The sequence below is a fragment of the Schistosoma haematobium genome, chromosome 6, assembly GCF_000699445.3.
Source record: "Schistosoma haematobium chromosome 6, whole genome shotgun sequence".
Classification (NCBI taxonomy): Eukaryota; Metazoa; Platyhelminthes; class Trematoda; order Strigeidida; family Schistosomatidae; genus Schistosoma; species Schistosoma haematobium.
Genome location: NC_067201.1, coordinates 4,213,078 through 4,228,747, shown reverse-complemented (window position 1 = coordinate 4,228,747; position 15,670 = coordinate 4,213,078). Strand labels below are relative to the sequence as shown.

The following is a 15,670-nucleotide window of genomic DNA, read 5'->3' as shown; positions in this document are numbered from 1 at the left end:
TAGACGGCCGTTTCGTCCTATTGTTGGACTCCTCAGCAGTGCGCATTCACGCCCCTGCTCGCGGGATTCGAACCCAGGGCCTTCGGTCTCGCGCGCGAACGCTTAACCTACTGGACCACTAAGCCGGCATCCAACGGTTTTATTGTCTAACCTCAACCATTCCACGAAATTGCGCGACCAACTTCCATTGTACTGAGGTGGATACCTGTCTCTACCCGGCATGGATTAGCGCCACTGGTCACGGCTTCTCACTAGAACTCCGAGAATTCCCTCACGAAGCCAGTCACTAGTGAGCACATGTTAATTACTAGTATAGGGGTTGTGGAGATTATTAAGTTTTTGATTGAGATCATGAACCGATTGATGTTAGACCACCACAATAAGACGAAACGGCCGTCCAGTGCTTCCAGGTTTCTAAAAATGGTCTAACATCAATCGGTTCATGATCTCAATCAAAAACTTAATAATCTCCACAACCCCTATACTAGTAATTGCATTTAATTTTCACAGTACTAGTTATTGATCATAAAATGTTGTTTAAGTCAGTATTGAACCACTTTGTACACCTTCGGTACGGTACATTTCATTTTAATTCACCAAATACATGTGCTACCCATCTGACACCTTGTTCTCTCACTAATTGCTGCCACATGAACAGGATTTTAACGTACCTTTCATATTTCTTTATAGCTGGTGTTCCTGAACACTATCATGGTTAACTATTCCGTCCCACCCCCAAACTATATATCATTACTCACAAAACCAACAATCATCAATAACAATTGTAGAATTTATTTTCTGAACCTACAGAACACGCAACCGTTGAATATCCCCAAATAACTAATATATATATATATATATATATATATATACTTGGTTTAGATATAATTAACCCGCTTCCATAAATATATGCTTTCAGAGGAACATCAGTATTATCTATATAATCTATTTTTGGTTCGCTATAAGAACTAAAGTGCTTTTTACTTTAAATCCAAAATTTCAACATTTAGCAGGAATTTCTTCAGTCTCACAATACGTGTATACACGAAGGTATAAAAATTACTAGGAAGCAAGAATATCCTTTTTTGTTTATAATCGATGTTGTTTTCTCGAAATAGAAAAACAAGAGCAAAATTCAAGACAGAATTAAGCGTAAGAAAACTACATGACAAGGGGTTTGCACTTCTTAGGAAACTTTTAACCACCATGTCTTGAAATGGTGACCTTTTGTATATATACAAATACAAAACATGCCTACAAAAGTAAGTACATACAAGAACGGGATATATAAACACACACACACACACACACACACCATAAAAACCACTTACTATTTTGCCGAATCATTTAATTGATATTCATTTGACCGTGCAAAACATTCTTGTACACCAGAATCAGCCCATAATCGTTTCATTGCATCCAGTAAATCTTCCGAAAATGGTTTTGTATCCTCCATAGCTTGGATAACATCACAAACAATACGAGCATCTTCAGCCTGATATAGTTTTATACAAAATATAGAATGTAAGTAAACAAAACACGTTTAAACAGTTAAGAGTATAAATTGATTACTACTGTTATTAAATAGTAAGAAACCCTTTAGTTCTTTAATGAGATCAACAATCAAAAATAAACTCAATAATTTTCATAGAGTAATGTTAAGTGTGAATTTTAGAACTTCCTAATTTACACAAAGGGATTATCGACTAAAACGTATTTCATTGGACTAATGTAATCAGAAATTTCCGACTAACTAAAAAAATCAAATTAGTTCTGTTAATTGTTACTCTAAATGAGAACCAAAGTGTTAATAGGGAAAACTGATCAAACGTTTAAAGGAAAAATTAAGTAAACATTTATAAATCTAACTAGGTGGCTTAAAATTGTTGTAATAAAATGTATAGTAAGCAATGATACATTCACTTATTCATGATTATGGTATTTTAAAGGTGATATCGAAAATATAAAAGAAAACATGAAATTAGGGATCCTCAGTTTTCAAACAAATATTTAAACACTCCATAGACATTTTAAGCAGAGTTAGATAGTGGCTAGCAATGGAATTCAGGATGTGCATTTCGTCCTATTTGGAACTCATCAGCTGAATGTAGCTGCATTTCAGAGTTCATGTTCACTCTGGGACTCGAAATCAGCACTGTTCGCTTCAAACGCAATCGCGTTCTCCACTTAGCTACTGAGTCCTGATAGCCACCTGCTTTTGCAATGGGGTGAAGTTTAAATTAACTCAGTGTTGTTTTATTTGTTTCTTCCCATTGTTCTTTAGGACTGCAATTGAACATCAACGCTGGGATGCAGGTAAATCCAGCTGACGAGTCCCAAATGGGATGAAACGCGTATCCTGGGTTCCACTGCTAGCCGCTATTCATCTTTGCTTAAAAAGCGTGTGACTTAAGGCTATATCGAGACGATCCGCACAGGATGCACATATGCCAACATGAAACTGATCAACTGCAGTCCTAAATAACAATGAGAAGATACAAGTAAAACAACACCAAGTGAATTTACCACACAGATATAAGACAAAAACTAGAACTTTAAAACGATCAAAAGTTTGTTCAAGTTATTCATTTAGAATCAGAGTTAAACGAGAAATTCATAAGCACATAACTTAAAAGCTGAAATTCTCTAAAAGCCCTACAATTTCCGCTAAAAATAATACTCAACTGTAAGATATAGTGGATTGTCAATGAGGAAAATGATGATTGACTAATGATTTGTTCTGCCCAAACAATAAAAAAAAAATATACGACAGACTTAAGTAATGAATAATAGAAGATTGACTTATTCTTTAATGCATCACATCAGAATAAATGATTGGAAAAGTTAAATGCATTAACATAGAAACAAATCAAAAGAAACTTCTGAAAAGAATCGTGAAGAGAAAAAATATACATGAGCAGAGAGAAAATAAACACAAGTAGAGATTTTGAAGTGTAATAGTTGAATCAGCTTAACAGAATCAAACTAGAGTATCTGATACTTTTCTACTTTATACGATACGATTGGAAACTGTTCTGGAAATAGTAACAATACAATTTGACTTAAATGTGGACAAGAGATAATTCGATGCCATATTCCATGCTATTTGGCGACAAAATCTAGAATCCATATACATTGCATGTGTTCATGAAAAACATATTGCTGCAAATTCAAGACGTGTACTCTCTACCTGAAAACTCTAAGATTCTTTCCGGATTCCCAGTTCCATCTTAACCAACAAATCAGCGCAACGCAATTAAATATCTATCTCTTTATTAAAAGACTATGGGTGTCCAATGTTTATTACTATTATTATGTAGATAGTTCGACAGAATTAAATTTTTATTACCCTGTGTTTAAACGACATGATTTCGTTTGAATACTGCATTAAAGAATAGAAACACAAAATAATCCCATATGGAAAGCATATTTAAAAGTGGTCTGATAATTAATCTTGTATCTTTTAACCAATCTATGTGTGGACGAATTTATAGGGGACGAGTGAATGCCTAATTCCTTCATGAAGAAAAGAAAATCTACAGGGTCAAGGTCATTTAAGTAATCAAAATCGAATAGATCTATCTGAAAGTAAGAAAGGTATTTCAGCTTCTCAGCTGCACCTGATCACTCACCTTCACATACAAACAGAAATATATATATATATATATATATATATATATATATATATATATATATATATATATACATAACAATAAAAATCTGAAAATATTAAATCAGGTGAAATAAGTTGAGGGAGACAGATTTTGTTAGTGTTGTGTTACAAAACTTTACAAACGGAAATCAATCAGACCATTAGATGCACTCAACATCCCAGAAATTGTACGTCTTCTTCAATCTTAACGGCAACATTTCGCATATCTTGAAGGTCATGTTAGCTTATAAAATTTCGATATGAATGCAAAGAGCTAATTCAGCTCTTGACAGTCAGTGCCAATTGTATCTCAGTCAAGATTTTAATCTGTTTACCAAAAGATTAATGTACTTTTCAACCGTAAAACACGGTCTATGTATTTAGAGGACATGGATGGATTGTCACTATTGAGTTACAAACACTTTTCAAAACATTCTTCTCGTATCACGAATCTATCAAGTGAATTAATACAAAAGTTAAATGTAGAAATTTAAGCAGAAATGGTTGATATGTATGTTAACCTTCATTACTTGCATACGATATGTGTAACTATGTTGTGACAAATCATCGACCCATAAAATCACTCTCGATGCAGTATGAGAAGATACAGGTTTCTAGGTTGAAGTCAGTGAGAAGATAATCGTGATATATTATGCTCAATGAATTTAAGTAATACGACTTGAATTATTCAACTATAGAGTAAATATGTACTTATTTTTCGTCTTATTCTATATCTCAAATTTCCTTCACTTATTCTATTCGTTAACGTAATATTAGCATATTCTGTATATGGTTTTCCATGACTATTTGTAGCGTTATGATTATGATTATGATTAGACCAATGCTTTTTCATTTTAAAGATTCCCTTCCCTAATTTGAATAAACACTGGAGTAGGTACTATTCTACATTTTATCGAATAGTCTACTTTACGTTCGTTGAATGTTTCAGAAAAGTTAAGAAAATTAATGATAGTTTATGTCATCCATTGATATTGATTAGTGAAGAAACGTTACAGTATGTATATATTTATAAATAAATAAGAAGAAACTGTTTTAAGTTTCCAAAAAAAGAACTTCATATTCGGTACATTACATTTCAGGAAAGCAGGGATTATCTTAATTTATAATTTCGTACAGTAACTAATTTATGATTAAGGTAAAATGCTGTAGGTCAAGGTTATGAACTCAAAGACATAGTAATCAATAATGGACTGATTTCCCTAGTTAGGGATATGTATATGCATGCATATATGCATACATACATATATATGCATATATTGTGTGTAACAGATAATCCTACATATATTCCATGTGTATATTCAACGATCCTAAGATTGTATACATACATAGACGTCTGAGAAATAAATACTGAGCTTTGCAAAATATTGATGGGAAAAAATCATATCACCCCTATTTCAGTTGACTTTAATTTTTCACCTAATTTTTATACTAATGAAATAGACCAGTGCTGTCTTTTAATATGTCCAGTAGTTTAGTAAGCTGGTCTGAGTTGAACTAAAGACCAACTCTGATGCCAATTGAAAGAGTGGAACAGAATAAAAATATTATTCCTTCTCCACAATCCTTCTCTCTTATATTCGCAATGCATCTCATCCTGATATAATGAGAAAGCATTACCAACCCCTTTATATTATGTATCCACAATCATTTTTGTCCTGACATCATTCATTCATAGAAAAATGAGATGATTTTTCATCAAAACGATCGATAGATTAGCCATTAATAGCCTTGAGAGTTTGATAACCGTTCAGTTGTAAATTTAAACAAAAACTGATTAGTGTAACGAAGAGATAAATATAACGTGAAGAGTTGTAAACGTCGAATATTTTAACTAGATGACTTCCTGGAAGTCTACTAAAAAAAATAGACGAACTGTGGTTAATCTTATTGACAGTTTACAAAAACACCACGACGTACTTTATAGTAATGTGGGATAAAAAGAAACTGAACTGCAATTTCTAGTTAAGTATGAGTAATAACATTAAGACTGTAAGAGTATAATACGATTTGTCAGATTATAAAGCCGAAATGATAGTGTCTAGTTCTTAGCGCTAATTAATGAGTTCTGTTATTTATTGATCTGTTTCATGGTTATTATTTCGTTCACACATTATTCAGTGACAATTTACACTAAATATAAAGACAAATGTATGGACACCACAGCACCATTACTTTCTTAATGAACAGATCAACCTTATTTATTACACATTAGCAAATGAAGCTTACACAAAGATTCTTTCGACAAATCCCAACTGCTCAATGATGGGAAGTGATGTAATGTAAGTAATACAAATTAAAAATTTCTACAAATCCCTCATATTAATAACAATAATGTGCTCACTAGTTTCTAATTTCGAGAGGTAATTTCATGAGTTCTGGTGAGAATCAGTGACCAGTGGCCATCAACCGTATTGAATTTGGGGCAATTACTCACTAATGTCATTGGAAGGTGCTTGTGTAATATCCCGAACTGATTAAAAACAAAATGCAAATTACAGGATGCCGATCCAGTGGCATTAAGCTTTAAGCACTTGCCGCTAGACCTGAGGGTCTGGGTTCGATCACCGATATATCGTGGATACGCACTACGGAGGAGTTCCACACTAGTTATCCAGTGGTCCCTGACTTTCAATAGTTATTTAACTAAGGTCGGTACGTTGTATAAAATATATGATGGCTCTTGACTCAAAATTATAGTGAAATTTATTCCTGGTGTTAAAATTAGTAACTAGAAACTTATGATAATTATAACCCTTTCGGTTATTCTTATTGTTTAGGTTTACTAAACTCTTAATGTTCTAACTCCGATAGAAAAATATTTACGTCCAACTGTTACACAGATACTCCAACATATCGTAAGGAAAAATTTGCTTATAAGACTAAATACCAATGAACCTTAGACTATTCAAGAATTCATCCCATCCGTCCAACAATGTGAATAGGTGTACCTATTATATTAACGAATAAGCAAATATCGTTGTTATTAAATCATAAATGCTTCTTTTCAACTTAATCCAGAGGGGTAATTATCAGGATCCTTTTCAAAAGTCAAATGATACTTTTAAACCAATAGAACGATCATTATACAGAACATTTTTTTTTAACAAACTATGTTAGACGAAGATTAGTGAGTTCAAAAAAAGAGAATATAAAAAAATGACACAATATTCCTTGTTCCCATGTTAAATAATATAACATAAATTTAAATACGGTCATCATGCACTAATTCACCAAAAGAAAACATCTTAGTTATTCAATGACGTTAAAAGTGCACAGAATGGGATTATTGATTTTCAAAAAAAAAGCAACAAAAAAAAAACAGAAAACCTTTTGATGCATATTTATTAGTGAATTGACAAAAAGTCACAGTGATTTTTGAACCTGCTTGATATCACGAGTCTAAATTAATAATTTCTTTATAATAACTGTCCCACATCATCATTTCATATGATATTTCAACTAGGATTGGATACAAGTCTTTATGTGGAAAGATACCAACAATGATATTGATTTCAATTAAATCCGTAGATATTTAGAATCCCAACGAAAACGCCTTCTAATAATAAGAATTTTAATGAACAGATAGATAGCTGTTAAAACTACAAAACTTAATTGATTATTGACTAATTTCAGTCAGTCAGTCAATCACGACGTAGAACCTGTGTGTATGAACATCTATCCAATTCGAGGTGCCATAACTCATTAGCAAATTGAGATGAAGCTGTCAGGTCAAATCCCAGAATAGTAGAGGTAGTAACAGTATCAGTAGTAATAGGAAAGATTAAGCGTCAAAGATACGATTCGAGAAAACATAAATTAGTAAAAAAAAAATTTAAGAAGACAAGAAGTAATAGGCAATTCAGAAGTTCAGAATTTGGGAGGGGGACAAAGAATGGATGCACCTGGGTCATTTCAAACGATTTTGAGTCATCTCATTAAAAGTCTGTAACTGTTGGTTACGATAATCACTCGGATTCCAACCCAATGGTCTAAACTTGTTAACACGGCTCAGACCAGCTGCCACTGATTTCATGGACTGATTTTAAGTTTTGGTTTTGTCGCCCCTAGCCTGCTCCTACACCAAATAACATAACATAATAAGGAGAATCGAACTTATATTAGACAGATGATAACACACTGTATTTGAAAACAAGCTGAAAAACGAGTACTGCATTGTTAATTTTATAACGGGACGAGTATTGGAAAAGTTGAACATTTGGAACTATCCTACTTGAAGTTGTTATTTATATTTTCCTATTTGTAAGTTTTTTTCATGGTAAATAAACTGTTCTTGTGTGTTGTACTATTTTTAGGTTACTGTTAATTTATTACAGATTTATTAATCGTTATTCTCCCACCTATGGAGCAGTTATGCCAATATTGCAATTTCTTGATTATGTTGATCTGTGGTCAATATTTTACTCTATTTTATTGTATGAGTTTTCAGTCATGACTGAATTCAGAATATAACAGCATCTGGCTGCTGATTTTTCTTTTCTATCAAGGTAAGAAATAGAGGAGAACTTAAGGACAACAGACCAATGAGAGCTTAAATAGCGTCTTCCCAAGGTTAGCGGTGAAGGTCAGGTGAGTAACTGGTCACGCCTAGGACACTAGGCTACAGAAAAAATAATAAACGCAGAATAGAAATTAGTTAGAGCTCTAATAGATGACTTTAACATAAGATATCAATCAATTTCAAGCCGTAACAGTTCATGAATTAATTAACCATTAAAATAAACCATGCTGATAGGTGCGGACTACGTGGATAGAGTCCAGTCGATAATCGTGATTAGTGATTGAAAAAATTGGGCAATATAGATCACAATCCGTGATAATGGTGCGAATCCAATCATTCTTCATCTTCTACCAACTCTCGAGTTTTAAGATTATCTCGCACTTTTAGTCCACGAAATCACCTTTTTTGATTCTATTCTTCAATGTTTAGTATTTCTCACTATCATTGATATAACTATCATTCCAACTCTTTTACTTCCCATCTCGTTATCCTGATATGGTATCCCAACTTCAGTTGACAAATTTTATCGAGGCTCTCTATATTAATTTTGATTTGCTGACTGACCAGTTATTCAACTACAGCGATATTATCTCTCTACTTTCGAAGATGGAGATAGAGTTAATGCTAAGAAGTTGATCAGAAGATTAAAGAACCGAGAATGAATGTTTTTAACTATTTCCCTTGATATCATAAAATATCTTATGCTATAGTGTGCACAAAAATCATCAGAGTACACAAGTCTATCAGTGTCAAATGCTTGAAGACTATTGTAGAGATTGAACGTCAACAAGTTCCTTGAAACTACATCTTTCTCAGTCATTCAGTCAGTAACGACGTAGAACTTCGTACGTACGTACGTACATCAGTTCGAGTTGCCACACCACATTAGCACAGAGATGCAGTGGTCGATTCAAATACCGTAGTGGTAGAGGTAATAAGAGTATAAGCAGTAATCAGGAAAATTAGTGTTTGGAGATGTTATTTAAAGAGCATAATACAGTGAAATAAATTTGGGAAGAGAAAAAGAAAGAGACAAGGAGGAATAAGGAGATCGAAATTTGGGAGAACACAGAGAGTGTATGCACCTGTGCCATTGCAAACGATTTTGAGCCATGTCATTCAGGCTCTCTAACCATCGGTTGCTATCATCTCGCGGTCCCCAACCAGGTAGTCTACACCTACCAACATGACTCAGTCTACTTGTCAGTGAATTCATGGATTTGTGTGATGTTTTGGTCAGGCCGCCTCTAGCTTTCTTCAAACCTATTCCTATACCACTGAACATCGCACGTCGAGGCAGTCGGTCGTTGGGCATACATAACACGTGTCCCAGCCATCTCAACTGATGGAGTTCCACGACTTCATCAACTGATTTGCCATCCTTACCTAGTATCCGTTTCCTAACAACTGCGTTACTTACTCGATAGTCCCAGGATATGCGAGCAATATTTCGAAGACACCTATGATCAAATACTAGTAACCTACGAATATCTTCTACTCTTACCGGCCATGTTTCACAGCCATAAAGTAGGACGGAACGAACTGTTGCATAGTAAACCCGTCCTTTGGTTGATAGACGGATATCTCTTCATTTCGCTAACAAGGATTAAGGGTTCTAGATTTAGTTGTACCGTAGAAATTCATTGTAGACGTCAAGTAAACTAACGGATGGTATCTAACCATTTATTCAGACGGTTTCAAACTTTCCGTAAACTTTCACAACATTTCCTAGCCTTACTGATCTTTAATTTAGATGATAACCTCCTAAGGACACCTGTAATTTTAGTGAGCTGTAGTAGTAGTCTACTTCTCTTGAGAAAGACTGACTGTAAATCTATGGACGATAAGTTAAACTGTTTGAAAACATGAAGTATCATAACAACACTTAACCAACTATTACTAACCATAAGTATCAAATGAAATTTAATTAAATTCATTATGAAATAGTTTCTTTTCAAAAAGAAGATACTCAGTGTCGGTGGTGACGTCCATAGTTGAGTCAATTGGAAATAGTTGGGAAATTCATACCAACGAATAATTTCTACAATTGCTGATGAATTATGGTAAACATTATACCTTGTCCAACCAAAACCTAAGAGATATTGTTCAATTCGACTTGCCCCATCAAAACACTACAGTTTCCCTTTACCTATATACAGATCAGAATTAACAACTTTTAATCGACACTGAAGAGAACTAGCCCATCTGACCTACCGATATCAAAAGATTCACAGTTTTAAATCATTTCTGAACCAGAAATATCCGTCATATTCAGTGAAAATGTAATTAGAACAATGAGGTTTGGCGAAAGTTCTTGCATAATGGAAACTACTATTTAGTAAGAGAATAAATCGATTTTTATGGATGCTGTCCCAATAGTCAATATAATCAACCCTATTTTCTGATGCTAGAATTTGATACCTGAATTGAGGTAATGATTTATTTGTAGCATCAAGCTAATGAAAATAGATTTTCCTTTACGTAATAATGCAATGTCCAAATATTCGACTTAACATTCAGATCTTAAATGATTGGAGGATGAGTGACCTACAAGCTAATTTCCTCCAATTGCCTTTTGACTTTTATCATGTCCATTTTGTGTTCCGATTCTGTATATAAGCATGTTATTGTATTACAAAATTTACCAATTCTTCTGACTTAGTGGTCTTGTCCTTGATTTATAATCATTCGAGAGCTTAAGTCAATAATACAGTCTCGTGAGAAGCCATCGTCTGGATACATCATAACAGTGTGTTCGTCTATCGATAAAGTCTACCCACTGATTCTGACGCTTAGTGCTGGTTAGTGTATCATGAACTTTGAGGGTAAAGTTAGCAAGATTATGTAACCTAAAGGTTTAATTGTTACATCTAAATTAAATCCGGTGAAAAATATAAATAAAATCTTCATTGTACCCTTTGTAACGAATTTCATGATTATAGAAAATTAGTTTTTGAAATATAGAAGAAATTCAAGACTTACTCCTTGTTCACTATCACCGAATTGAATTCCAAGAGTGTTCATTGCTCTGAGAATTGCAACCATCGATTGAATGGTATTACTATAAACCACCGGTTTATACTGTTTATTATCTTCTTGTGTAAATCCACCTTCATGAATAATTCTAAGAGGAAAAACAGTAATTGAGATGAGTTGAGAAATTACCGAATAAGTTTTTTTTTTGACAAATAATCCACACAGCGACAGATAAGACAGTCAGCCATAATCAACGTCTGGTATTAATACGTGTTGGCCCAAGTTATCATACTAACCATAATCAACGGTAAACAAACTAACGGCCAAAGCTTAGTAATCACATTTGTGTTTGTGTACAGTGTTATGATCCACACCGAATACATAGAATAAAGTGACACAACTCAGCTTACTAGATTTTGCCAAGAGAGGTTATCAGAGTTGTGATCCATCTAGCGTGTCAACCAAAGACTACGTACCAAATTAGCAGAACGAGATGAATAGTATAACAGTGGGAATGACAGTAATATCAATGATTATCGACAGGACCCTATCCAACCTACCAACACGGCTCAGTCCATACATATTTACGGTAGTTCAATAATTGTATAGTCGTTTGGTACATTGGTAACGTTACCCCAAAGAAGGATAGATGAAATATGTATGCATTAGATAAATATCAATGTTAATACATGAATGTTTAAGACTAGTGTTTTGCCTACACCAAGTCACGGTTGGCTATTTATCGTGAAAAAGATAAAGATAAGTCTCTCATTAGCATTTCACAAAATGCATCTGGAAACTAGTCACTAGTTGCTTTATTTCAATCCATGATGGACAAAAATTATTCCTAGTACTAAAAATTAGCAAGTTTTAGGAATATGGGAGGCCAATCAACCTAGCAAATTTAAAATGGAGTGAGATTTCGAGCCACCTTGATTTTTCAATGGTTCTTCTAACTGTGATACCACAGTTTGCGTTAAAAGAATCATCTACACAATTAATTGTTAAAAAAATTGTTCTAATAAAGCATATGATGTAATAAGCTGAAATCCCCTTGTAACATTGATTGAAAATAATATTTTAGTCATACAAAAAACGCCAACTGATCTACAATTTCCACAAAAACCCTTCACTGACCATAATCATGTTCTCACTAGTGACTACCTTCGAGATACCATTCCCAGAGTTCTAATAAGAAGGCGTGACCAATGGAGTTCAACCATATCGGGTGTGAAACAGATGGCAATGGAAAATGGTAAGACATTAACACTGTTACATCCCGGTTCAGTGGTCTAGAGGTTAAGCATTTGTGTATGGGCCCAAAGGTCCTTGGGTCAATTTCCTGTGCTGAGGGTCGCACATCCACACTATTGAGGAGTTCTATGCTAGGATGAAAAAAAACTGTTCCGTGCTCCCTAATTGTTATTAATGCTCCAGTTAAGATCATTTCGTCATTTAAACTATAAAATAACCTATCATGATTAAATTAAGTGTTCTCTCGTAAATAAAAATGAACTACAGTTCACCAATTAATCAGTTAATTGATTTCTAATCAACGAATTTATGGACAATTACATTTGATAAATCCTTATGTAATAAATTTATTTAGTTTCTAACTATACAGGAAGTCAAATATTATATTTCTGTAATAAATATAGTTCAACAGAAAAGATTTACAAAAACATTAGAAATAATACCAATCATAATAAAAATAATAATTCTCATCAGTGGTAAATTACAGTACACTTGATTCTCCACTCTGTTAAGTGATTTTTTTCAACAGTCAGTACGATAACATAATAAACAGATTTAGATTTAATAGTTGAATTCATGAGTTAGTTAAAGCTGGAGCATCATGGAAAATCTGGAAGCACTGGACAGCCATTTCGTTCTAGTATGGGACTCCTCAACAGTGCACATCCACCATCCTGTCCTTGGGATTCGAAGCCAGAACCTATAGGTCTCGCACAAGAACGCTTAGCCTTTAAACCACTGCTCACTAGTGACTGGCTTCAAGAGGTATTTCCTAGAGTTCTAGTGAGAGGCCGTGACCAGTGGAGTTCAACCAGGTCTGTAGTGAGACAGTAACTCACTGAAGACAATGATGGACGGTGGCGCAATTCCATGGATTAGTTGAGGTTAGATTTTAAAACCATTGGATGCGGGCTCAGTGGTCTACAGGCTAAGCGTTCGCGCGTGAGACCAATAGGTCCTAGGTCCGATTATCGAGGGTGGGATCGGGGATGAGCACTGTTGAGGAGTCCCATGCTAGGACGAAATGGCCGTCCAGTGCTTCTAGGTTTTCCATGGTGATCAAGCTTTAATTGACTAATAAACTCAACTATTAACTTACTAAAATCTCCACAAAAACACCCCTTCCTAAATTTAGATTTAACTTAACTCCGACAAACTATTATACTATAGATAATTAGAAAATATAATTTGTATTGATAAGATTAGAACTCAACTATGAAATAACTAATCAAAATATTTTACCGACTAAAATCACGTTTATTTGTTAATTTCTAATATTTGAAGAGCATTTAAATGAGAAAGATAATATGCTCAAGTGAGAAGTTTTCAACATCAGGATACACATTCACAATATGAAATCCGATACATGGTAATCGACAATCGTTTCCAACGATATCTTTTGAACAGGATATCACATTTTGAAATTATTCTAAGTGACCAGATAAGCAAAAACAGTTATTGCTCAAAACTAAAGTGAACCGTGTGGCATTTACTGACACCGAATGTTTAGCTCTTCAGTGACCAAAGTTCAATGAAACATCAAATACAATAGCAAAAAGGTTTCCAATGGCGTGGTTGCAAAAATATATTCGGTTATATGAAAAGTTGGTTTCCATATATTGGTGGATACGATAAGTAAACTCATTCAGTTGAAATCAAAATATAACCTGGTATATAAATGTGTCGATTCAAGTTGTCACACAATATGACCACCGTGAGATGAAACTATCAAGACGACATTCCAGGGTAGTAAAAGTAGTAACAAAATCGGAGTTAATAGAATAAATTAGGCATAAATAATATGATTTAAGAAGGAAGAATGATTTGTGGAATAGATAAAATATGTAAGATAATTTTAACACTCAAAACCTAAGGCAAAAGAAAGAATGAATGTACTTGCGACATTGAGTACGACTCTGAGCCATGATATTCAATTCCGACCATGACTGCTATCTTGAAGTAGTGGTTAGGCTTGCCCATTGTGACGACTCAATAGAGCTATATTGGCTGGAACATATGTTTATTTAGATCCTCCATGCCACACAGGTTTGTTGGAGAACAATAAGACTAAAAGCAACAACTTAAGATCCGAGGGCGAAGTCGTATTGCTGACTGTAGAAGGGTGTGACAAGAGTAAAGTGTTCCCCTCGGACAACCAGCATCTGCAGCGATGCTGCCTCTTCATAACGGAAGTAAGGGATTAGAAAAGGTCGACCCTAAAATACCACACCACCCCTTAATCCATGGATTTTCATCTCAGGTGGTAAGACCTTTTAAAATGCAGAGCTCACACATCAAGAACTTCGTATAAAATGGCAGTGCGCGCCTCAAAAAGTTATTCCTTGAGCGCTACAGTCACGCTCCCAGGTCGCTAAGACCACTACTACTAGTTCAGTTTCTTTTTCAAGTTCATCAAGAAGAAATATCCTTCCACAGCGTGGGCAACTGGGAAGTGACAACTGTCCCTACATTTCTATCAGCACCCAAGATCATCTTGTTGACGATCAGACCCTCCTTCACTTAATAATTATCTGACCCCCACGAATAAACGTCTTTATCACCACATGCCAGCAAATCTAATAATTTGAGTTCACAAAATGTTATTCACGGTCTCCTAAAATCACGCTCTAAACTATATGTTGGAGATTATAATGTTTGAACCTTCTTTCAGATAGGACAACAGGCTTCTTTAGCTGAAACTCTATGATCTCACGCCACCGATGTATACTATGTCTCCGGTAAGCGCATACAGGATCCAAGTACGTTCATTCACTTGATCCCAACATGCCAATATAAAGCACCATTCAAGTATCTGCAGACCTCACTGCTAATTCCCGTGACCTCATAAGTGCAGCTATAGCATTAAGTTCTAAAGCAAAACAGGCTTTACTAGACTTGATTCCAATAGACAGCCGCTTGTGCATTGTTCGACTAAACGAGACAGTAAGAACACCAAAAGATAAGGACACACATCGTGGCCTTTTTATTGTCTCCGTCTACGCTCCCGCTGATTGCAGCTCAGATGAAGTGAAAGATGAATTTTACAGGAAGCTATCCAACCTACTTCAAAAAACTAAACGGTCGGCTGAAGAAATGGTTACAGGTGATTTTTATGTTCAAGTAGGTAAGTTAAGCTAAACCGAAAGGCTCATAATTTTGTGGAAGATAAAGAATGAATGCCTCTGGACCATCTCATTAAAATTCTGTGACTATTGGTTACGATAATCATGCGGACTCTAACCAGATAG

General features: G+C 34.6%; 1 protein-coding gene across 1 annotated transcript in view; it reads right to left on the bottom strand.

The window, feature by feature from the left end:
• The window catches only part of GNAO1 (Guanine nucleotide-binding protein G(o) subunit alpha), a gene marked incomplete at its 5' end in the record, with an annotated part of 60,374 nt that overhangs the window by 13,392 nt on the left and 31,312 nt on the right, over nucleotides 1–15,670 (bottom strand). The window contains 2 exons of the mRNA XM_012936387.3: nucleotides 1,332–1,495; nucleotides 11,175–11,316. Coding sequence (XP_012791841.1) covers nucleotides 1,332–1,495; nucleotides 11,175–11,316 — 306 coding nt within the window. The remainder of the gene's footprint in view (nucleotides 1–1,331; nucleotides 1,496–11,174; nucleotides 11,317–15,670) is intronic.